The sequence below is a fragment of the Arvicanthis niloticus genome, chromosome X, assembly GCF_011762505.2.
Source record: "Arvicanthis niloticus isolate mArvNil1 chromosome X, mArvNil1.pat.X, whole genome shotgun sequence".
Classification (NCBI taxonomy): domain Eukaryota; kingdom Metazoa; phylum Chordata; class Mammalia; order Rodentia; family Muridae; genus Arvicanthis; species Arvicanthis niloticus.
This window is the reverse complement of record NC_047679.1, coordinates 129400089-129424924: the sequence shown is the minus strand read 5'-3', so window position 1 is coordinate 129424924 and position 24836 is coordinate 129400089. Positions and strand designations below refer to the sequence as shown.

The window sequence follows — 24836 nt, the reverse complement described above, 5'->3', positions numbered from 1 at the left end:
CAGGTTCATCTAACTTGCTGTACTGTGTTTGAAATGTAAATTTTTACTCAAATGTGCAGAATTCAGATCACCTTCTTATGATCTGGTGTCAGCTGCTGGGATGAAGCCAAAACTAGCATTCTTTCCCAAATGCAACCTAGCTATTCATTATTTATCTCAATCTTGTGATGTTGGTTCCTAGGAGGAATACAGAACAGTCAATTCCCAGAGCAGCAGTGGTCTTACTTGGACAAAGAAATTCAGCTTGGACTATTTGGCCCTGGACTTCAATTCAACATCACCAGCCCCTGCGCAGCAGGTAGGAACAATTCCAAAGTAATTCTACTTCTGCTTAGATTTTTCTAATGATCAAATCATGTGTATTTGCTTTAGATCTTAAAAGTGCAAATATGTATAATCAAACTGTTAAAATTAACCTTAATCTTGCCGCCCTGAAAGAATGAATTCCAAGTATCTTTTGGCACTTTTGGGTGCCTGTGTACAGATACATGTAATATTCATCCTTTTAAAATTTGGGGCCCTAAAAATTATAGAAAAAATCCTTAGGCAGAGATGAGGGTGGGGCACACACAGGGCTCTTGAGACAGAGGCAGGCCCAGTTTAGGGAAAAATTAACAGTTTAGTCTATCTCATTGTTACAGAATGATGGAAGGAGTTTTAAGTTGAAGTGGATCTCAGTGGAGGTCCTTGAATGTAGTTTCAACTTCATTGGGTAGTATTCTCCTCTGTACAGTAGGGATCAGAAATAATACAGCCTACTTCAAGGACTGTGAGGACTAAGTGATTAGTAAGTGATATTAGCTGTTAACTGATAACACTCACTTGACAGTCATAAAATGGATGATGGTATGTGAGTAAGGGATGGTCATGATCCATACTAAGAATGTATTGTTTAGTGTATAAAAAGCAACTAATTGAACAGAGTGAATATAGTGATCCCATTTGTGTATCTTTTTACATCCCTAAGCACTGCTCCAACATTGAAGAAAAGTCAGTGAGATAAGTTAGAGTAACACGCTCAGAAGGAATATTTGTCAGTTTGAGTAAGCTTTCCACTCAAAGCAGAAAATCTTTGGTGCTTACAGCCACAAAGGAATATTTAGCTATCTATACTAAGAAAGAGTATTGTAGTCCAGGGCCTTTGTGTTTCAGACAATCTTCAACCCAGAGCTCTTGGTAGAGGAAAAAAGAGAGGAATGAGTTCCAGGATGTTTCTACTTAGTGTCAGTACACATCACTTCCATTTGCATCCTATTGATTTAATCAAATCAAGTAAAGAGATGCTTACAAAAACACATACACATATAGTATCAAGTTTCTATAGGGAGAAGAGAAAGCAAATATAATCTATTAAAGAATGTTTAAATTAAAATGAAATAAAACCTTTTTTGTTCTTCCCTTTCAGAAACTTCTCCTTTTGGAAGAGCAGAGAGTAGACTATGTCCAAGTGGATGAGCAGAAGACACAGGCGCTCCAGAGTACCAAGCAGGAATGGACGGATGAGAGGCAGTCCAAAGTGTGAGAAGTGTGGGCTTGGGCAAAGTGTGCAACAGGGAAGCTTGGGAATACATTTGCAATTTTTTCATTAAAAATACATCAGTGGTCAGGATAAGGCAAAACAAACAATAAATGTGTAGTTTTGGGGTGTCTTGGCAAAAATCTTTAGAAAACATCTTATATGTTGAATTCAGGGAGTCTAGTCTCCAATATGGCAGAGTATATGGCAGAGGTTCATTTTTTTCAGTATCAGAGATGTTTGCCATTGATTCCACAGTGAGAGAGAAAGAGAATGCTAAAGTCACAGATGGAAATGTTTTTTTAAATGTCATTTATTCAGTGTAGGAACAACAGCAAAGATTACAAAAATGTTTTTCCAAATACTCTGTTAATGTTTTGTCAAATAAAGTATTTGGAACAAAATTTGCAATCAGTAATTGGTACCAACAGGTTGACATCATTTGCCTTTGGCATCTGAAATTATGTCCTATTCCCTATACCTTGTTCATAACAATAAGTTATTCTAGCAAAGAGGATATGGAGATGGTCTTGCCACAATCCCTGAAGACATAGTTGAGATCAAATCTAGCAATGGTGGTAGTTGCTTCTATCTTTCCACCAAAAATTTCATTGGCCCAATCATTTCTGTTCTGTAGGAGGAGCTAAGGTGGGAGGAGTAAAGGAAAGGAAGAGGAGAAGGAAGAGGAGGAGCTAGGGGAGAAGTAGAGAGGGGGACATGGAGGCTGATGTTCCCTTGTCTGTAGCAGTCAAAGGTAGTTGGTATATCTAGGTTGGGTATTGGGTTACACCTCTGATTGTAAGGGCATCTTGTTATTGATCATTACTAAATATGTAAGCCTTTGGATAATGAGCATTAAAGTCTCATTTGTGCAGAGCCTGTGTAGTTGGCGGGATGGTCTTGGCAATGCCCAGCCTTGCAGAGACAGCGTGGAAGATTGGCAGAGCCATCTCCCACACTGGCGTCTCGTGGGTGGCAGGGCTGGTGTTTCTGGCTGGCCTTTTCTAGCTATGGCACGCACATGGCCTCTGGCCACGTGGCTGAGCTAGGCAGAGACATTGCAGCCTAGACAGTCAGCTTGACCAGGGGCCGCTTTTTAAAATAATTACTACACTATTCCCAATGCAATACAATTCCAGTAGTGGGTAATGGATCTATCTAGATATTAGGTAATAGCGAAAGTTGAAGTGTAACTCCTCAGTAAAGGTTCCATGATGAGCATATCAGATGACACTAGTAGCAATGAAGATATGGCTTCAGTTTGCTATTCTGTTGCCCTTCATCAAGGATGCTTTTGCATGTATCATCTCATATCTTCCCAAAGACTTCAGAAGCAAGACATGCAGGGAATATTGCTCTTACTTAGAAGAAAAGAAAACTGAGAAGCAGGAGAGTAAACATATCACCCAAAGTCACTCACAGAATTGAGACAATATCAGGCTTAGAGTTGTCCAGACTTTCAGTTGCAGGCTTATTCTCCTGTCTCAAATTACCTCTGAGAAATCAGATGAAATTCAATATTGACTTAGTCTTGATTACCTGTAGGAAATACCTTCAGACATAAGATAATCCATCACCTCACCTTTCATGGTGATCTACATAAATGCTTTTGATATTTGAAAGGGCTAGTTTGAAATTCATTCTTGACTACATAATCTCCTATGTAATCAACATTTTTCTGGCTTTGTGAGCTCTTGGGTCTTATATATGAAGATGGGTCAAATAAGCAGCCAGCTCTATGAGAGTCAGTGTAGCCAGGGAAGTTTTAGGCTTTGTCATAGGCTGTCAGCATTTCACACTGACTCAAATGTAAATAAATGATAAAACTTTTTTCATGCCATGCAAGAAATCACTTTAATTTTTTAAAACAGCAGGTTCTGGTTATATCATTTCTTTGTTTGTTTGTTTGTTTGTTTCTTTCTTTCTTTCTTTTCATGTGGAAAATGGGGAAATTGCCAGTACTTTAAACAATTTCAAAGACCTTTTTACCCTTGGACCTCATATCCAGCCCCATGCCACAACATATAGGCCAGAGCCTGTGAGAAGTTTACTTCTTCTCCCTGTAAATAACAAAGAAACACATAAATCTTAAGCAGGAATCCAAGGCTATATACTGTCAATATCTATAGATAGGAGCCAAGCTTCCCTAGTTATGAGATACTTGTGTTTGGATTCTTGATTATCTGGAAAAAGCTAGTTGAAAAAATTATAACCCCAAGGGTCAAGAACCACACAAGGATGAAGGTAGAAGTTTTAACTGAAGTCGCCAGCATGGAATGTCAACTCAATATACAAATTTATCTTACCTACAAAACATTTCTAAGAATGTATTTTCAGGATTAGTACCTAAGTAATACAACACTTTTAGATATATTAAAAAAAAAAAAAACAAAAAACAAGAGTACCCTAAGTAAGCACTCTTTTACAAGGTCATTTCATTTCTAGGATGGGTTGATAAAACTTCTGAAAGATGGCTGTGTAAGAGCACAGTGAAACAAAGTACAAGGAATCTGTAAGCTGGAAGTAACAAATGCTCCTGAGAAAGTTACAACCAAGTCTAATGAAAACAATGTACATGTAAAAAAGGGCTGTATTTCTAACTAAGGGCCTGTGTTTGCTATAGGAATTACAGCAGAGGCCATTTTGAGTCAAATGTGCATGGTTTAGTCTGTACAGTGTTCAATAGACACCTTACTGAGAATTCTGCAAACCAATTTAATAGGGCAGTACTGTTATTAATTTCACTTTGTTTCTGTAGCTCCTTTCTATTTTATTCCCAGTGCAGGATGGGGAACAGGAGGCCTTCAGCCTGCAAGTTGGGAAAGCTGAAAACCCAGAAACAGTGAAGAGTTAACCTTTCCTTAGTGAAGAAGGAGGCCTGAGGCATACACAGCCTGCCTATAAAGGCACAAAACAACCTAGTTGTTGATGCTTCACTGTAGAGCTGGAAACAGCTGAACCATAGTGACCTGTAGTTCAGTGTCCAAACTGAAGAAGCCCTATAAGCATTCCTCTTCTTAATGATCTCCCTAATTCCCCTACTCATATCATCTCTGTACCTACAATGAAACTCACTGATTTTTCAATTTTATTTTGCCTTTACTATTTATAGCATTAATAAAAGTTTTATAAAGAATTGTGACTGAAATTTTCACTTATTAATTTTAAGTGGTGGCACTAGATGTAAATACAGAACATGTTTGGAAAGGTGAGTATTTGAATAAAGGCTTCATTTTGTTTTCAAGTTTGACAAACAATCATAATCAGGTGCAATGACATACTCATGTTATTTGAGTTTAAGTACTTGAGTAGATGGATGTCACAAACAGTGCTTCTACATCTTCATCAAAAACTAGATTTATGGTTATACAGAGGGCTCGGTGTGTAAGTGTTTGACTTGTGAGGACCTGAGTGAGGACAGTTTACCTATGTAAAGTTGGGCACAGTTGCTCGTATCCTTAATTCCTGGGAGGAGAGATGGGAGGCAGAGACAGGAGTATCCCAGAAGCTCACAGTCAGCTAGTAAGATATCCACAATGGTGAACAACAAAAACAAGGTGGAAGGCAAAGATTGACATCCAACATTGTCCTTTGACCTCCATATGGCATGCAGGTGCACCCATGCTCACACATGTATATGCAACATATGCATACATGGACATCATAACACATATGCATAGAGAACAAAGAAAAAAATTAAATGTTTTGAAAAATACCTTACATTTATTTATGACACATGGAGTGCTGGAGAACTACTGGAATAGGACAGCCTTCCCAGTGCAGGGAGCTCCAACACAGGATGGACATCCAGATGGACAAAATGGTCCTTTCCCGGTGCTGCTTCCACACATAAACCCCACATCCAGGTGGATGGCAATGGGAAGGGAGTGATCAACTCCACAGATTCCCTCTGCTTTCCCCAACTCAGTTTGCTTCTACTACTCACTGTCTCTATTTTCATCAATTTCAACCTGTGTCTGTCATTGTGTTACATGAAACCTAATCTCAAGAAATAGATAATTGCCAGCACTTGAAGTTCATACTAAAGATTCTCACAATGAGTTGGTACTGGCCAGAAATATCAACCAATCATGATTTTCAGTTTATATTTAATCTTTGGGTGGAGTCTTGCTGTGTAGACCTGGACCAGGGATGTTCTATATAGACCAGGTTCTCCCTCCCTCAGCCATTTAAGTGCTCCCAGCTCTCATATATGGCTGTACAAGTTCTCTAGATGCTCACAATATGTAACCTGGGCAAACAATCTGCAAAAACAATGACTTAGAGTACAATGACATAAATGAAAGTACACGAAATTTTCAGAGATTTGGAAAAGCATCTTAAGGGAAAATTTTCAGATCAACTGCAAAATCACGTGGAGAGCTGTTTGGAAGCATAAAAAATACATTTTCTTCACTCTCACACAATTTTCCTTGTACTATTCTGATCAATGCTGTCTTTCCTGATGTAACTTTAGTTAAGCTCCTTTGAGTCTTTTCCATATGAAGTCTTGGCTTTGGTCTCCACACTTGTGGGTCTACAAAACACAATTTAAACAAGAAACCTATTAAGTCAACTAAAGGGAATCCCCATCATTTCTTACATGATTTCCATCATTCACAAAATTCTTAACTTCATATCAAGCCAGGCATTAGGTCATTCTGCCTGCCTTTAAAAGGAATCCTATTTTGTCTCAATAGAAGACTTTCGTTCCATTCAATATACCCTTCTTAGTGAATTTTTTCAACCCCAATCACTCTCTTCCAACCTCCATGATTATAAATTTCCACTTGATATTGTCTTTCTAGGTAGGCTCAATCTGTCTCTCCCTGCTTCAATGGTCTTGCTTCCTGTTGTGAAAGTCCTGAATAAAGTATTTCTTAGCAATTAAAAAAATCGAAAAAACCACCAACTGTATTTTTCTAATTGTTTCAATATTTGCTTTTACATTCTAAAATATTTCAATTATATTGTTCTAAAATGTGAGACTTTTGGTTAATTTCCATACTTTATGGTGAAAGAAGTCAGAATAATGGTTAACTATATTGGAGAAACTATTATTTTAAAAAATATTTTATTTTTTATTATTATTCCTTTTTTTAATCAACAGGTAATACAATAGCTGGGTGCAGAATCTAGCATCCTAATTTCCCCAACTATTTTAAGTCAGAAATCTTCTGATGGCAGATCCATCTAACAGTCTCCGGCTTCCTACATTGTGTCTGCCTCATTCCTGCAGTCCAAAAGCCAGTTTCTTTCTCCTGCATTCCCTCTTTTTCTCCCAGACTCGCAAGTCCCGCCTCCTTGCCCAGTGATTGGCTTCTTGTCTTTATTTATTAGGGGAAAATTCCACTACATCTCACCTTTTTTGTCCAATAAAAAACCCAACGTTTGTCTCAAATGTAAATTGAGCATAACTATTACCATGTTGTAATTTATAAAGTATAAGCTATACCTAACATCTAGTTCATAATTTTTGTCAATTAAATAGAACATTCTATTATCTACCCTAACTTTAAAAAGGCTTATAATTCCATATCCGTTATATCCTGGTTTAGCTTGTATACTAACTGAAAACTATCCTCTCAAATCTGTACCATCTTTCTCAATGCTAAACAGCTTGGGTTGGCTATGAGACTAAAACCAATCTTCAATCCCGCCAGAATTCTGAGATTCGTCTGAAAATATAGGAAGCCTAACACAGCTTCCAGAACTGAGACAAATTGTAGAGACAACTGTCTACCTATACAGCCCCCTGTATGTCAACAAGTTGGAACATTAAATGTGACTGCTTAACCCAGGATCATCTGACAGACCTTGTGAAACAGCAATTATTAAGGACTAGCTTATTCTGTCTTGGCAGAACTAAGCCATCAACTATCCTGTAACTTGTGCCCTCTCATGAACAGCACAGGTCTGTAGAAGAAATAGGCAATTTCTGTCCAGTGGCCACCTTGTCACAATGTACAAACTTACCTGGAGGTAGGAATGCTTAGTTTCTTCTTTGAATTCACAACTGGGGAGCTATTAGGAGCAGATATGTCTCAACAATGAATAAATATTATTAAATGTCATATTCTGTGGCTTTCTGAGGTTTTTGAAAACCAACTATCTATGCAAGTAATCTGAGCTGTTGTCCATTAACTCTCAGCAATTTCTAATTGATATATCTCAAAAAAACCCCTAACAGTTAACTCAGATCCATGAATTTGCTATCTGGTTCTTAACTCATATGCTTAATCATCTCAGATCAGCTTGTACTGGCAGTTATAGAAGGACTGGGTCTAAGCTTTGTATTTTTAAAATTTTTGTATCAATAGAAGAGCTTTATACCAATGAAAACCTTAATTTTGTATCAAAATAAATACTGTACCAATATAAGAAATTATAACTTCAACTTAGTAACAAATATAAAGATTTCTACCAAATGAGATTATAGCTACACAATCAATTCTAGCTATATTCTCCCTGTTAAATTCTGATCATTTCTAAATTACCCAGAAAGACAACCTTAGAATAATCACCTCCAGCCCCTAATCCCAGGGAACTGAGATGATGACTCTTCATAACATTTTCCTGCTGAATATAGGCATTGAGATATCTTGAAGGGGGTTGAGTAGGGAAAATGAGAGAGTTGGTTGGCCTTAAGAAGGCCATGCCAACAATTGTATAGTCTCTGATGTCTGTGTCCTGACTGGGTCAGGCTGAAAATCCATGAGATCAAGAGTTCAAGCAGATCAGTTCAGCATGTCTGATGATGAAACTCACCAAAGCCATACATTCTGTGTCAAGATTCAGCCTCGACACAGGATAGGAGTTCTCATCTAGAAGCAGGGATATCTGAAAGGTGTGTAATAAATACACAGACTACTTTTGGGGTACCAACAGGCAATTTTTCAAGGCTTAAAGTTACTTTCTTCTCTCTCACTTGCTGCTCTTTCTCGCTCGCTTGTTCGCAGCTTGAGGCTGCACATACTCTGCATTCTCCTGCGCACTCTGCTTTTCTCCTGTGTGCTTTTCTTTTCTTGAACTGTCACATTCCTACACACACATCTCACACACACACCACGCACTCTCCTTTCACTCACACCACACTTTCCATACACATCTCACATTCTTTCTTCACTCACTCCTCACATTCTCTTCTAATGCTTTCTACATTCACTTCACGTGCTTCTCCGCCTTTCTCTTATCAGTCTTTTACTGATACTCCAAAAGCATGTAGAAAAAAAGCCATTATACAATCGTTGCCGAATCAAATTCAAAAGAATAACATCCCACAAAGAATCAAGAATTACAATTGTTTCCCAAAGCTTCAAGCTTCCCCTATTCCCAGGCCTGTGGACAAAATAATTATACTTGCAAACTTATCATTATTTAAACTTTAACTTTTGACTTATTGTACTTCAGAGCTCAGAGCTCTGAGGTCAGCTACTTGCATTTTCCTGTGAAGCTCTAATGATAAATGACATGGGCAAAGCTGCCAGGCAGTGGCCAGAAAGAATCAAATTAACCCTTAACTCATTTCCACTAGCTTTCTACTTCTGTGCATTGCACACAATGACTCTACTAAGAGTCCCAGTGTTTTGACTTAGTTTTACTAGTATATGACTTTATTATTTTATACTTGCTTATTCAGAAACCATTCTTAAATGTTGTGCAAGACTTATTTCATAGCTTCAATAGTTTTGTTTTCCTTTCTCAGAGTCCCAATGTTGGCTCTAATTCATTTTCTTTTTTAAAAATTTATTTTATTTATATGAGTACACTGTAGTCTTCAGACACAACAGAAGAGTGCATCAGATCTAATTACAGATGGTTGTGAGTCTCCATGTGGTTGCTGGGAATTGAACTCAGGACCTCTGGTAGAACAGTCAGTGATCTTAACTGCTGAGCCATCTCTCCAGATGCTCTAATTTGTTTTTCTTCAAACTTTCTTTGCAAGTCAGGCATTAATCTGGAACTACCATTGTGCAGTTATTGCATTGTTTCCAAGATGAGAACACACAGCAAGCACCTGGGCCATTAGGACTGTGCTGTGCTGTGCCTCCCTGCCTCAATTTTTAATTGTTTAAGAATCATTACATCACAGAACATCTAGTTTCACAGAATTCACCAGAGCAGGAGAAAGAAGTAAGAAAATCAGATATAATAAAATAATTATGCACACCAAGGTCAACTGAAAAACAGTCATGCACAAATGAAATCTATACAGCTGTTCTCCAGGGCTAAGGCTAGGAGAAATGGGAACAACTATTTTTTTACAAAGAGCTACCATGGGCTACTGAGATGTCTCCATTCTGGCCTACTTCAGGCAGTCCCTTATTTCAGATGGTGGGTCCCCTGGAGAGATGTGTCTCTTGCTTCTCAGGGTCCCAGAAACCATCCTTTTCTACATGGAGCTGCCATGGGCTTCTGAGATGTCTCCATCCTAATCTACTGCTGGCAGTCCCTGTCATGGTATGCTGTTCCCAACAGTGTTGTAATATTAAAACATTTAAAATGTTATGCAGGTTAGCTATTGTCTTAGTTAGGGTTACTATTGCTGTAATGAAATATCATGACCAAAAGCAGCCTGGGGAGGAAAGGGTTTATTTGGCTTACACTCCACATCACTGTTCATCATTGAAGGAAGTCAGGACAGGAACTCAAACAGAGCAGGAACTGATGCAGATGCCTTGGAAAAGGGCTTCTTACTGGCTTGCTCCTCATAGCTTGCTCAATCTTAAAGAACCCAGGACCACCAGCCCAGGGATAGCACCAACCACATTGGGTTGAGTCCTTCTACATCAATAACTCAATAAAGCATCCTATAGACTTACCTATAGTCCAGTCTTATGGAAACATTTTCTTAATTGAGGTTCCCTCCTCTCAGATGATTTAACCTTGTGTCAAGTTGACATAAAACTAGCCAGAAGAGCCATTAAAAACCTTCTAGCTAATTAAGGATGTCACATCATCTTCCAAAGGCAACCAAAGGGCTCAAGTCACATTTTTATGATCAGGAATTTAAATGCTAGCATTCCAAACCTTGGTTTTGTAAGTTGATGATCATGAGAAAAAGGTCCATCCTAGCTGTCTTCTAAGCTTGCTAAGATCTAACTAGCTGCCTACCAACTCATCCCTCACAAGCTGAAACTCAAAAAACATTTAGGAGATTAATACCAAGCCAATCAATTACTTCTGGATAAAATGGAATATAGAAGGCTAAGGAGCTCCATTCTTGCTGACTTTCAGGCCTTGTGTTTATACCATTTTAAAAGTGCAGCTCAGGAATTCCAGTTCAAGACATAGTCCAAATGTCACAGGATCTTGTTCTGGCTCCTTGATGAAGAAAATCTAAGTACGTGGAATTAGTACGTGCCTGTTGCAGCCCAAGCTGCCCCACAGTGGGTGCCAAAAATGTTGAGAACTGTACTACCCCACGTTTGGGGGCCAATATGTCTCGGACAGTTCTGTCAATGTTGGGACCTGCACAGCCAAAAGCCTTGGGGACTAACTTGTTAGCCCGCACTGCCCCAAGCAGCTCCGGTCTGCGGGTCGGGGTTCAGCAGGAGAGAGAATAAGGATGAATGCAAAGAATGGAGACCAGACAGAGTGTGATTCAATCTCGTTTATTCTTCAGTCTCTCTTTCTAGTCCAAGTCCCAAGTCTTGAGTTCCTAGTCCCTAGTTCCTAGTCCCTAGTTCCTAGTCCATAATGCCTCCAAGTTCCAAGTTACTTCTTCCAAGTGCTAAGTGCCTAATGTCTAATAATTCTTCTTCCGAGTTCTCTAGTCCAAGTGTCTTCTTCCTCGATGCCTAATTCCTACTCCAAGTTGTACTCTAAGTTGTACTCTCTAACCTAATTCCTAGTTCCAAATTGTACTCTCGAGTGCCTAATAATCTGTTGCTTTCTTCTGCCTCTCGCTTTTATATGTCTCACTTCTAAGCCACACCTCTAAGTCACACCTTTAAGTCATGCCCTTAGGCCTTGTCTCTAAATCTGATCTCTAAGTCTCACCCTTAAGTCTCAGCTCTAAATCACAGCTTTAAGTCTCACACACCCAAGGGAAGATCCTGGGTATCTAAAGCAAGATGTTATCAGAGTGTGCTCAGCTGTTGTAGGCTATTATAATCAAATCTCTTATCAGGGTACATGGCTCAAGATGGCTGCAAGGATGATAGCCGCCTTCTGTCGGCTCCTCACAGGTCCCTGTTTTTAAATTTTTTTCAAAAGGTAAGGCTGGGAAAACTTACGGAAACCGTGCCTGTCTTAGGTTGGAACAAATGACCCTGGCCTCCCTCTCCCATCTTTGGATACTCAACAGCCATTGGTTGAGCTCCTGTTTTAGGATGGTGAGGCCTCCCTTTTTAGGGGCAAGGGTCTTGAAGTGTCCTCTTACCCGTCATTGACTATCCGGCTTAGTGCGTAAGTTAGGGGATAATCCTCATTAGTCTTGATGACAAAGGTTTTACAATCCCCTAATTCCAGCCTGTAATAACGGACCTGTATGGGTTTCATTTGAATAGTGTCTATCTGTTGTCATACAAAAGCCATCAGTTTGTTGAACAGCATGGACCTGAGGGACAAGAGACTTAACAACACCTGAATAGTCAGTATAACAGCAACACTATTTTTTAAGGGCAACACATAACTCCCTCTATCAGAGGAGTAAAAAGTATAAGCCTCTTCTACTCTTTTTACAAATGTGTTATAGCAGATTCTAAATCTATAGAAATACAGAACTGATTATAGCTTTGATCTTCACAAAACAAGTAAGGAAATCCCTGTTCCTGCTTCAGTCAATCTCGAACCCAAAAAACAACTATAGTAACCGTGATAGTGGGTTTTCTCCTGGGTCTAAACAATGTTCTCCACTAAATCATAAGTTGGGGAACCAAGCATCTAATAGAGCCACCCTAGAGGTACAGGTGGTGATGTCTCCTTTCACACTGAGGACTTCCCAAGACAAGTTTGCTGGTTGATCTGTTCCAGTTTGAAGGCAATTGAGAAGCATCTTCATGTTTCCTGCAAAGAAAAAATATGCTTCTCAGGGGGTTTACTTCTCCCTGGATTTGTTATTGTTGTCTATTTGTTTAATCAATCTCTCTGGCAGCCTGCGTGCTACAGCTGCAGTTTGGGAATATATGTAGACAGACCCTCTTCCCCAGATAAGCACTGGATCTGGCCCATTCCAGGTTCCAGTTAATGGGTCTTTCCAGAGGACTGTTGCAAAATTCTTTTTGGTATCTGGATGCCAGAATCTATCTGCAGCGGATTTTCCTTCAGAATCCAAAGTTAAAAAATTTAAAATAAAGAGCGTATGATGAAGGATATTTCTGGGGGATCCCTTGGTAGGGTACCATTCCCCCTTTTTAATTTTTTCAAATTGACATTTAATGGTTCTATGTGCCCTTTCTACCATACCTTGGCCCTGTGGATTATATGGAATACTCATTTTATGTAGTATTCCCAATTTTTCACAGAATTGGTGGAAACTGGAGCTTGTATAACCTGGGCGATTGTTGGTCTTTATCTGTTTAGGCACACCCAATACAGCAATTGTAGCAAGCATATGAGCGATCACATGCTTGCTTGTTTCCCCAGATTGTAATGTTGCATAAATGAAACCACTGTATGTATCTACACATACATGTATGTATTTTTGATTGCCAAAATTCATTATAATGAGTAACATCCATTTGTCAGATATTGTTTGGTATCAGTCCCTTTGGATTTACACCCAAATGAGGAACTGGTTAAAGTGTAACACACAATTGACATTGTTTAACAATTTGTCTAGTTTGTTCTCTGGTAATTTTAAACATAATTTTTAAAGTTTCAAAATTAAGGTGATGTAACTCATGAGCCTTTATGGCCTGATCCAAGTTAGATAATCCCTTCTTCAATTTTTCCTAATCCTTTCCCCGGGGGAAAATCCAGAGTTTATCATTTGAGCCGTGATTATATCATTAGGGCTGTACATGATCAATCCCAACTGGGATAACAGATCTCTGCCCCAGAGATTAATGGGAAGACCCGGGATGGCATAGGGTTGTATATTCCCTGTATTTCCTTCTTTATCTTTCCACATTAGCACCTTAGAGCTTTGTTGTGGATTTTGACTTTGGCCAATACCTCTTAGATTGGTTAAGGTTGGGGTCAGAGGCCAGGTAGCAAGCCAATCACTTTGTTTTAGGATAATCACATCAGCTCCTGTGTCAACCAAGCCTTGGAATGCCTTTCCATGTAGCCAAATTGTCATCATAGGTTTTTGTTTAACTATTGGGTGTACCCAGTATGCATCAGAGGAACCAAAGCCTTGATCCCCTCTTTTAGGATTCTTATATTTGTGATTAGTAGGGTACAATGGAAGTAACAATAGTTGAGCTATCCTCCTTCCTATAGGAATGGTGACTATATTCTGTATTGCCTTGGCCATTACCTTAATCTCACCTTGATAATCATTGTCTATTACTCCAGGAAAAATTTGTAGTCCCTGCATAGTAGTACTGCTTCTTCCCACTATCAGGCCAAACACATTTGGATAGAGTGGTCCAAACACTCTGGTGGGTAAGGCCTGAGGTCCCATTTCTGGGGTTAATACTATGTGGGTGGCAGAACTGAGGTCTAGTCCTGTGCTTCCTGGTGTTGCTCGACTAAGTTCAGACAGGGATTGTTGTTTGTTGGTAAGAAACTGACTGCTCCATAAGCCTGTTTTGGCTTGTGTTGGTTCAGGGCCTGGAGCTGGCCCCTGTTCCCGTTTCCCTGATTATAGGAAAGGATGTTTCCTTGTGTGTCTCTTTTGGACTTACATTCACTAGCCCAATGCCTTCCATGTTTGCAAAGTGGGCAGAGCCCAGGCAGTTTTCTGGGCTGTAACTCATTTTCTGCCTTGCAATCTCTTGAAAAGTGTCTAGGCTTGCTACATTTAAAACAGGCCTTTTGGTTTCTACTAGCCAAAAAATCTCTTACTGATTGTCCTTGCATGGTAGCCGCCATAGCTAAGCCCTGTTGGTAGGAGGGACCTATGTCAGAACAGAGTCTGATATACCCTATAATGTCTGTCTTTTTTTCTGTAGAGTCTAATGGCCACTTGGCCCCCTTGTCTCTGAGAGGGTGTGCCCCTTCTCTCCCCTAACAGGCATCCCTCTTCCCTGGGACCTCAAGTCTCTATAGGATTAGGACCATTTCCCACTGAGGCCAGATCAGGCAGTACTCTGCTATATATCTGTGGGGCAGGAATGAGCCTCAGATCAGCCTATGTATGTTGCCTGGTTGGTTCTCAGTCTCTAGGAGCTCCCACAGGTCTGGGTTTGTTGAGACTGGTGGACTTCCTATGGGGTTGCCCTCCCCTTCAGCTTCTTCGATCCTTCCCCTAATTCCTCCATAAGGGTCCCTAACTTCAGTCCAATGGTTATGGGTAAGTAAATACATCTGTCTCAACCAGCTGCTGGTTGGGTCTCTCAGTGGGCAGTCATGCTAGACTCCTAATGCTATGGTGTGCTTACAGATAGGAGCCTAGCATGGCTGCCGTCCAAGAAGCCCAATAAGCAGCTGAAAGAGTCAGATGCAGATACTTACACCCAACCAATGTATAGAAGCCAGGATCCCTGTGGTTGAATTGGGGAAAAGATGAAAGAAGCTGAGGAAGAGGGTAACCCCATAGGAAGATCAGCATTCTCAACTAACTTGGACTCCCCTCCCCTGAGATCCCTCAGACACTGAGCAACCAACCAGGAAGCATGCATCCGCTAATAGGAGGCCCTCAACACATGTACAGCGGAAGACTGCCTGGTCTGGCCTCAGTGAGAGAAGATGCACCTAACCCTCAAGAGACTTGAGGCCCCAGAGTGTGGGGAGGTCTGGTGGGGTGGGGACATCCTCTTGGAGACAGGGGAGGAAGTATGGGGTGAGGAACAGCCAGAGGGTGGACTAGGAGGGGAATAATAACTGGACTGTAAAACAAAAACAAAGACAAAACCAAAACAAACAAACAAAAAACCTCAGGTGACAGTACAGTGTTGGTGAGGTTATGGAGAAAAAGAAACACTCCTCCATTGTTGGTGGCAAACTGGTGCACCCACTCTGGAAATCAATCTGGCTGTTCCTCAGACAATTGGATGTAGTAATCCCTGAGGACCCAGATATACCACTCTTGAACATATACCCAAAAGATGTTCTACCATACTACAAGGATGTGTGCTCCACCATGTTCATAGCAGCCTTATTTGTAATAGGCAGAAGTTGGAAACAACCCAGATGCCCCTCAACTGAAGAATGGATACAGAAAATGTGATTCATTTACACAATGGAATAATATTCAACTATTAAAAATGAAGACATAATGAATGCTGTAGGCAAATGTATGGAACTAGAAAATATCATCCTGCATGAAGTAACCCTGAACCAAAAGGACATGCATGATCAGAGAGAATGTTTACATGCATATTAATTAAGAGTAATTATCTGGATAACATTCATTATCTGTCACTACCTCTACAGGTTCATGGAGAGTTAAAGACCATAACTAAATTATCATTGAAATTTTATATAGATAAACCCAGTCAATATTTCATCTTCTGTCATTGCACCTATAATAAATCATTAGTTCCCCTTTTATGACCTGTTGTTAATTGTTTTACAACCTCTTGGTATGTGCTCTAAGTTATAGATGCTTCTTTCTATCTCAGAAGCAGTTAACTGGTGACACCTGAAGATTGGCAGAATTCTTATTGCAGTTTTGACACCAGAAAGGACTTAATAGCAGTTCTATGTGAGAGAAAAAACTTCGTGTGTGGGGGGGAGTCCGGTGGTGGGGGGTCCCACGGCGGTCTGGCAGCGGGGTCCCGGGTGGGCTTCCCATACCGCTGATGGAGGGTCCCACATTCACGAAGCTGCCAGCGGGTGGGCCAGTGGCTGCATTGACAAGGTTCAGGGTTCCAAAGGCTGGGAACCTGGCGGTGGCATGCCCAGGCGACATGTGGAGTCTTGTTTTCCAAAGCTTTTATTGTTCCTGGCATGGTGAGTGGGTGTAGATGGTGCACTCTCCCCGCAAAAGCCAGGGGAGCCTGACTTTTATAGGGAGGGGAAAAGGGGAGGGAATAACTTAATTAGCTACGCCTCCTGGCCTTTAGATAACTCATTAATATTTTAATCTCTGGAGGTGGAGACTTGCTAATCACACCCTCTACCTGTGTGTTTGTTATTCGACTGATGGTGCAGGTTAAATGGAATTACCTTGTCTAAGGCCCGACAGTTCTATTATAAAAGAGCTTAATAATTACTAATAAAATTTTAGGAATTCTTATAAAATCATCATTAAGAATTAAGAAGTCATCTATATGTCTATATAGAATCACTAACATCTTCATTGTTCTGCAGAAATCTGCTCAAAAGGGTGGGCTGATACCTAGTTATTGTTATACATACTTAATAATAACAGGAAAAGCATTTTAATAGAAGGAATATTTCCTAAAGTGTAATCTCCTCAGCCTTGCCTAAAGGAGCAAAGCTGTCATAGCTTTACATTTCATGGCAGAACCATCTCAGGAAGATCATCTGCTAGTTTTTTAGTTTCTCCTTGATGGTTCCTGGCACTGATCCCTGGGAATCAACACAATTATAATTAAAGGACTTATTGATTACTGCTAGCATGGCAATCTTGGGATTGCCATGAGGAGAAAGGTGAGTAAAGGATTTTAAAAGGCAAAAGCCACTAGAGTATTTATTCAAGCAAGCTAAGAGCTATTTTACTCTGCCAAGATCAGGTAGTCAAGGCAACCTGAATGTCTTCATAAGAGGTTAAAGAAGCCAAAAAGCAGTTAGTCAGTCACAATATGACAAGTAGATGGCCATGTCTGTACATTTCTGGATTGGTGGGGAGTCACTGAGTCAGGGTTATTGGAAACTTATGTTGCAGGGACTGGAATCAGAGACTATTGGGTACCAAGATGGATGCCTAGTATAAGATGGAGGATTTTGTTGTTGTTTGGTTGGTTCGTTGGTTGACTTAGTTTTGTTTAGCCATCATGGTTTCCTTTGAAAAGTTCTTTCTGGGTTCATTTTTTTTTAAAAAAACATTTTTTTTATTTTATGTATATGAAAACACTGAAGCTGTCTTCAGACACACCAGAAGAGGGCATCAGATCCCATTACAGATGGTTGTGAGCCACTATGTGGTTGCTGGGAGTTGAACTCAGGACCTCTGGAAAAACAGTCAGTGCTCTTAACCGCTGAGCCATTTCACCAGTCTTCTGGGTTCCTTTTGATACTCAGCTATATTAATAGGTCATTGGAAAACATCCTATTCATCAACTACATTTGAGACAGAAGTAAACCTCCTAATGCACTGTTGTGATTGATTTTAACCATCCCTTGGAAGAGTGGATATTCACCATTGAAGTGAAGAAGTACTATAAATACTAGAGTTCATAGATCCAATAATTATTTTGTGTAATTTCTTGGGCATAATCTAGACCCATATAAGAAATGAGTTTTTACCTGGAAGGTAAACTTCCTATGTACCATAGGAAGGCAAAAATTAAAAGCCAGAACCAAAGACAGGACTTTTTAATGAGGGTAGGGCAAGCATTAAAACATTTTACTCATCTTCTCATTCAAACAGGTATTTTATGGTTACTTATGTGTTTACTGTCCCAAGAACTCATATGAGTATTTTGGGAAGTTTTCTTTCAAAGTATGCCTCAACTCAGAAGAGATAAATCCAGGTTAAGATTCGTGGAGTTTGATAGCTATAGGGGAAGATGTAAGTACAAAAAAACCAAGCCTTTCCAAAGAAGAGTTAGCTGTTGGTCCTACCTTTCCTATGCTTTTTAATTAGCACCCGTTATCCTGGTTAAATTCAAGATGTATCTGATTTTTTGTGACAATTGTATTATTTCTTTAGGAAAATTATAAAATGTATTTTGAGCATACTCTCCCAGATTCCCCCTTACTACCTTCTCCATGCTCCTATCTCTTCTCATCCAACTCTGAGATTACTTACTTTTTTTCCTTCTTTCCCTATCAAATCTAGTTTGTGTCGTCCAGCTAGTCATGGAGCCTCTCTTGGTGTGAGCCTACCAGTGATTGAATAGTTTAAAAAAAGCTGATTCTCTCTCTTTCTCTACCAGTACCTTATCAAATGGTAGTCATTTCTCTACTGGTGTTGAGATTATATGTCCACTTTCCTTTTTAGAATATATTATGCAGTCTCTGTAAAACATACTCTTTGATAGTCTGTTGGAATCCATTGAGGCTATTGGCAATGTGGCTTAAAGACAGAGCTTCACTATCTAGAAACATTTCTGAATATAGGGGTGCCTATAAGTAAACAAGGGCCCATATGGAATCAAAAGAAGCTATTGGTAATATTTGTTGAAGAAATTATCCAAAAATCGGCCACTGGCCAAGCTATCTAAGCTGTGGTGATGCTGCCTTGCTCAGCCATCATATTCCCTGGTCAGAGGCCACGTGCACCAGAAACACCAGCCCTGCCACCCACAAGATGCCAGCATGGGAGATGGCTCTGCCAATCTTCCACACTGTCTCCATAAGGCTGGGCATTGCCCAGATCATCCTGCCAACCACGTAGGCTTGATACAAATGAGACGCTAATGCTTAGATTATCCAAAGTCTTAAATATTTGGTAATAATCAATAACAAGATGCCCACTCAATTAGAGGTGTAACCCAATACCCAACCTAGATATACCAACTACCTTTGACTGCGGGAGACACATGAACATCCGCCTCCATGTCCACCTCTCATCTCTCTTCTCTTCTCTTCTCTTCTCTTCTCTTCTCTTCTCTTCTCTTCTCTCTCTCTCTCTCTCTCTCTCTCTCTCTCTCTCTCTCTCCCTCTCTCTCTCTCCTTCCTCTTTCTCTCCCCTCTCTCCCCATCCTCCTCTTCCTCTCCTTACTCCTCCCACCTTAGCTCCTCCTACAAATGTTGACTTCCAAATAAGATGAATCTCCTTTCAAAGCTTTTTCAAATTTTATTTATTTAATATATATGGTTGTTTTGTCTCCATGTATGTCTGTGTACCACATTCATTCCTAGTGCCTGAAAAGGCCAAAATAGGGCATTGGATTCCCTAGGACTGGTGTTATAGTTGTGATCTGACATATAGGTTCTGGGAATCCAACCCAAGTTCTCTGGGAAAGCAGCCAATGCTCTTAACCTCTGACCACATCTTTAGTCACTTCCAAAGCTTTTTAAAATGGATAACCATAGGGTTATATGTTCCATTTTTCCAAGCAACTAAGGTCTACAAGGGGAATGAAGATAGCATCTAATTCCCCAAATAATCTAGAAAATAAAGGAGGGGTCATTATCATTTCAAAGAGATTTCAGGAATCCAAATGAGGAAACAATATCCTGGAGGGGGGGTTTGGGTACTTCAGTGGACTTTTCAAATGGAGTTTGGAGGGTCCCTACCGATCCCATGAAAGTACTGTCAATAATTTGCATTTTTGACAAAGAGGCAATTATGTAAGTTCTATGTGCTAATCTTTGCTTCATTATTGCTCATGCTACTGAGCTGGAGCTAATAAGGAAGGAGATTCAGATCTCCAAGGATGATTAGTAGCACAAAAAACAGAAACACAGAGAATTTGACCAATGATTTTGTATTAGTCAGGGTTCTCTAGTGTAATAGAACTTATAAGATGAGTGTGTGTGTGTGTGTGTGTGTGTGTGTGTGTGTAATGTTTTTTTAACGATTTATTTATTTTATTTATATGAGAACACTGTAGCTGTCTTCAGACACACCAGAAGAGAGCATTGGATCCCATTACAGAAGGTTGTGAGCCAGAATGTCGTTGCTGGGAATTGAACTTAGGACCTCCATCAGTGCTTTTAACTGCTGAACTATCTCTCAAACCCCATATGTGTATAATTTGGTAGAATTATTTATAGACTGTGGTTCAAGCTCATCCAACAATGTTTGTTTACCAATGGAAGGTTCAAGAATTCAGTAGTTGTTCAGTCTATGAGGCTAGATATCTCAGCTGGTCTTTAGTATACACTGGAATTCTGGAATTAGGCTCTAATACCAGTGAAGGGATGGACTTAGTAGAAAAGTGAGGGCAAGCAGGAAATAGGCAAAAGCTTCCTTCATGTCTTTCTATAGGCTTTGAGCAGAAGACATGGCCCAGATTAGAGGTGTGTCTTCCCATCTCAAAAGATCTGGTTTAAAGGTGTATCATCCCCACCTCAAATACCCAGATTAGAGGTGGATCTTCCCTCTTTATATTAAACAAAAACCTTCACATGTGTGCCCCTCCATTTTGGAGTTTTAGTTAATTCCAGATGTAGTTAAGTTGACAACCAAGAATAACCATCACTTCTTAAAAATTGTATTAATTTTCTTTCTTTTTTTATTATCAAATCATAATTTTTACTTTTTAACACAGGGGTTATAAACACAACAATGCAGGATGTGGGGAAGGGGATGACACAGGAGCATAGGTGTTCAGGGGGAGTACAGATATCTTTCAGAACAGGGTATCAGCTGGGTGAAGCTTCAGGGGACAGGTCACTATGACTCTGCCTATGATTCACTTGTCCTTATCTAAGTTGGTATTATCCACCAAGGCTGCCTATTTACAAAATCTATGACTACTCAGGCTGGCAAATTTCCACAAAAGCTGCCTGTTTACAATAGCTTATAGCCATCTGTTTCAGTGTTTTTTCCACAGAGACCCAAGACTGTGTTAGCAGGCATGTATGTCAGGCCTATTGCTGATTTTAGGCTTATGGCTGATTTTAGGCCTTCATTGTATAAGCAGGGCTGCCCCTGACATCTCCTCCCTTCTCCAAGTATAGAAGGGCCATGGTGATTCTAATCTTGCTAAGGCGGGGATAGAGGCCTGACCTCCAGTAATTAAAGGGGACCTTGTAATGGCTCCAATCCTCCTATCATTGTCCAGTGAGGCATGTGGGCCATACCCATCCCGATGTCTTTTTCCTGGAGAGGGGATACTTTTGACATCAACCCCTATGCAGTCAGGCTTGCCCCTCAGGGAACCCAGAAACTTTTTTTTTTTTTTTTTTTTTTTTTTTTTTTTTTTTTTTTTTTTGGTTTTTCGAGACAGGGTTTCTCTATGTAGCCCTGGTTGTCCTGGAACTCACTCTGTAGACCAGGCTGGCCTCAAACTCAGATATCTGCCTGCCTCTGCCTCCCAAGGCGTGCACCACCACCGCCTGGCCATATTTTTAACTTTTATTTGTATTACCTTGCAGAGAGAGCTTAGCCTCGCAGCCTAAGCAAGAATTCAGATCACCAGTCAGAGGGGGTACTGGATTAGCCATCACTTTTAAAAATTATCTTAAAAAATAGTTAATAATTTTATTTGTTTACATTTCAAATGATATCCCCCTTCCAGGTTATCCCTCTACAAATTCCCCATCCCATCCCCTTCCACTCCCCTTTGCCTCTATGAGGGTGCTCCTTCACCCACTCACCCACTCCTGCCTCGCTGCTCTAGCATCCCCCTACACTGGGTCATCAAGCCTCCACAGGACCAAGGGCCTCCTCTCCCACTGATATTAGATAAGGCCATTCTCTGTTACATATGTATCTGGAGCCATGGCTCCCTCCATGTATACTCTTTGGTTGGTGGTTTAGTCCCTGGGAGCTCTGTATGGTCCAGTTAGTTGATATTGTTCTTCGTATGGGGTTGCAATCCTCTTCAGCTCCTTCAGTCCTTCCTCTAGCACTTCCATTTGGGGTCCCTGCGCTCAGTCCAACAGTTGGCTGTAAGTATCTGGATCTGTATTTGTCAGGTGCTGGGAGAACCTTTCAGGGAACAGCCATACCAGGCTCCTGTCACCAAGCACTTCTTGGCATCAGCAATAGTGTGGGGGTTTGGTGTCTACAGATGGGATTGATCCCTAGGTGGGGCAGTCTTTGGATGGCCTTTCCTTCAGTCTGTGTTCCATTTTTTGTCCCTGTCTTTCCTTTGGACAGGAACATTTCTGGGTTAAGAATTTTGAGATGCGTGGGTAGCCTCATCAGATCCTACTATAAAAGCTTATACTCAACAAAACTGGAAAATCTAGATGAAATGGAGGATTTTCTAGATAGACACCAGATACCAGTTAAATCAGGATCAGATAAACCATCCAAACAGTCCCATAACCCCTAAAGAAATAGAAGCAGTCATTAAAAGGAAGACCAAAATGTAGGTGTTTCAGTCCTTAGAAGTAACAAAATACTCATGGCAGCAAGTATGGAGACAAAGTGTGGGACAGAACCTGAAGAAGGGGCCATCCAGAGACTGCCCCACCTGGGTATCCATTCCATGTGCAGTCGCTAAACACAGGCATTGTTGTGGATGAGCCTGATATACCTGTTTCCTGAGAGGCTCTGCCAGAGGTGAATGCTCAGAGCTAACCATTATCATGGGGTCCTCAATGGAGGAGGTAGAAGACTTAAGGAGCTGAAGGGGCTTGAGGCCTCATTGGAAGAGCTACAATACCATCCAACCAGAGCTCCCAGGGTCTAAACCGCCAGCCTGGGAACACGCTTGGAGGGACCCATGACTCCAGCTGTATATGTAGTGGAGGATGGCCTTGTCAGGCATTGGTGGGAGAGGAGGTCCTTGGTCCTGTGAAGGCTGGATGCCCCAGTGTGGGGGAATTCAAGGGCCAGGAGGGAGGAGTGGGTGGATGGGTGGGAGCACACCCTCATAGAAGTAACAGGAGGGGGATGGGATAAGGGGTTTCTGCAGGGAGGGGAATGGGGAAAGGGGATAACATCTGAAATGTAAATAAATAAAATATCCAATTAAAATAATAAAAATGAAAAAACCCCAAGAACAAACAAACAAAACCCCCAAATTCTCCCAACCAAAAAATCCCCAGAACCAGATGGTTTTAGTGCAGAATTCTACCAGACCTTTGAAGAAGACCTTATCCCAATACTTCTCAAACTATTCCGCAAAATAGAAACAGAAAGAACACTACCAAATTCATTCTTGAAGCCACAGTTAGGCTGATACCTAAACCACACAAAGACCCAACAAAGAAAGAGAACTTCAGATCAATTTCCCTTATGAATATTGATACAAATACTCAATAAAATTCTCACAAACCAAACCCAAGAACATATTAAAACAATCATTCACCACAATCAAGTAGGCTTCATCTCAGGGATGCAAGGGATAGTTCAATATATGGAAATCCATCAATGTAATCCTCTATATAAACAAACTCAGACAAAACCCACATGATAATCTCATTAGATGCTGAAAAAGCCTTTGACAAAATACAACACCCCTTCATGTTAAAAAAAAAAAGTCTTGGAGAGATCAGGAATTCAAGGTCCATACCTAAATATAGTAAAAGCCTTCACAGGTTTTATAGATACCTTTGCCATCAAACATGTTTACAAATTTGTTATGTTCGGCATCAGCTGTGATGGCCAGACTCATGAAATTCTTTAATGATTTTTCATTAAATAGATTGGGAAAAGCAGAGGATGCTGTATTACTACTTTTCTATTGCTATAATAAAGCACCATGACCAAGGCAATTTACAGAAGGAAGAATTTGTTTAGGCTTATGCTTCCACAGGGATAAAAATTCATCACCATCACATGGCAACAGGTAAAGTGGTGAAACAATGAGCTGAGAGCTCACATCTTGAACTGTAAGCACAAAGCAGAGAAAACAAACTGGGAATAGTTAGTGCATACCATTCAGATTTTGACAGGGATATTATTTGGTATGAAATATGCAAATAGGAGCCCAAAGTGATTTTAGAGTTTCTTCTATTAAGATAGTAGAGTCAGCTATTATCTTCACACATCTTGGTGGCCCTTGAACTTCTAAATCAGGTTATTTCAATAAATGGATTTGACTCAAGGCCTAGGTAAGGACTACCAAGACCACACCATGGCATTCAGAATCACAAATTTTAAAAGGGGGGGGGTGTGTGAAGAGATGTCTTAGTAGTTAAGAGCACTGGCTGCCCTTGCAGAGGACCTGGGTTGGATTCTCAGCGCCCACAAAGGTTATCTCACAACCTTTTGTTAACTCAAGTTCCAGGGGATCCCATGCCCTCTTTCATCCTCTGCAGGTACCAAGCACATAGGAGGTATACAGATACATGCAAGAAAAATGCCCATATACATGCTACTCTGTTTTAAAAAAACTGTCATGTGGCAACCTTAAAGCTGGAGTCTCGGCTTTTGGTCATTAAAAGCCTCTTGTTTTTTTCTGCACAAGATATGGAAAGTTCAGTTATTATGTCCATTTAAGTATTCATACAGAGTCTTGGCCATGAATTTGTACTTAGAAATCCAAAAAACAAAAGTAGATGATTAGTTTAA

General features: G+C 40.4%; 1 protein-coding gene across 5 annotated transcripts in view; it reads left to right on the top strand.

The window, feature by feature from the left end:
- Positions 1-4652, top strand: part of Gab3 (GRB2 associated binding protein 3) — an 82557-nt gene extending 77905 nt beyond the window's left edge. For 2 of the 5 annotated variants that reach the window (XM_076919153.1, XM_076919152.1), the window contains exons 9-11: positions 182-298; positions 1406-1518; positions 4297-4652. In XM_076919153.1, the coding sequence (XP_076775268.1) occupies positions 182-298; positions 1406-1518; positions 4297-4345 (279 nt within the window). In that variant the 3' untranslated portion in view covers positions 4346-4652. Of the gene's footprint in view, positions 1-181; positions 299-1405 lie in introns of those variants that run through there. The other 3 variants (XM_034485758.2, XM_034485757.2, XR_013106095.1) reach the window with 2 other exon arrangements.
- The last annotated feature ends 20184 nt before the right edge of the window (positions 4653-24836 follow it).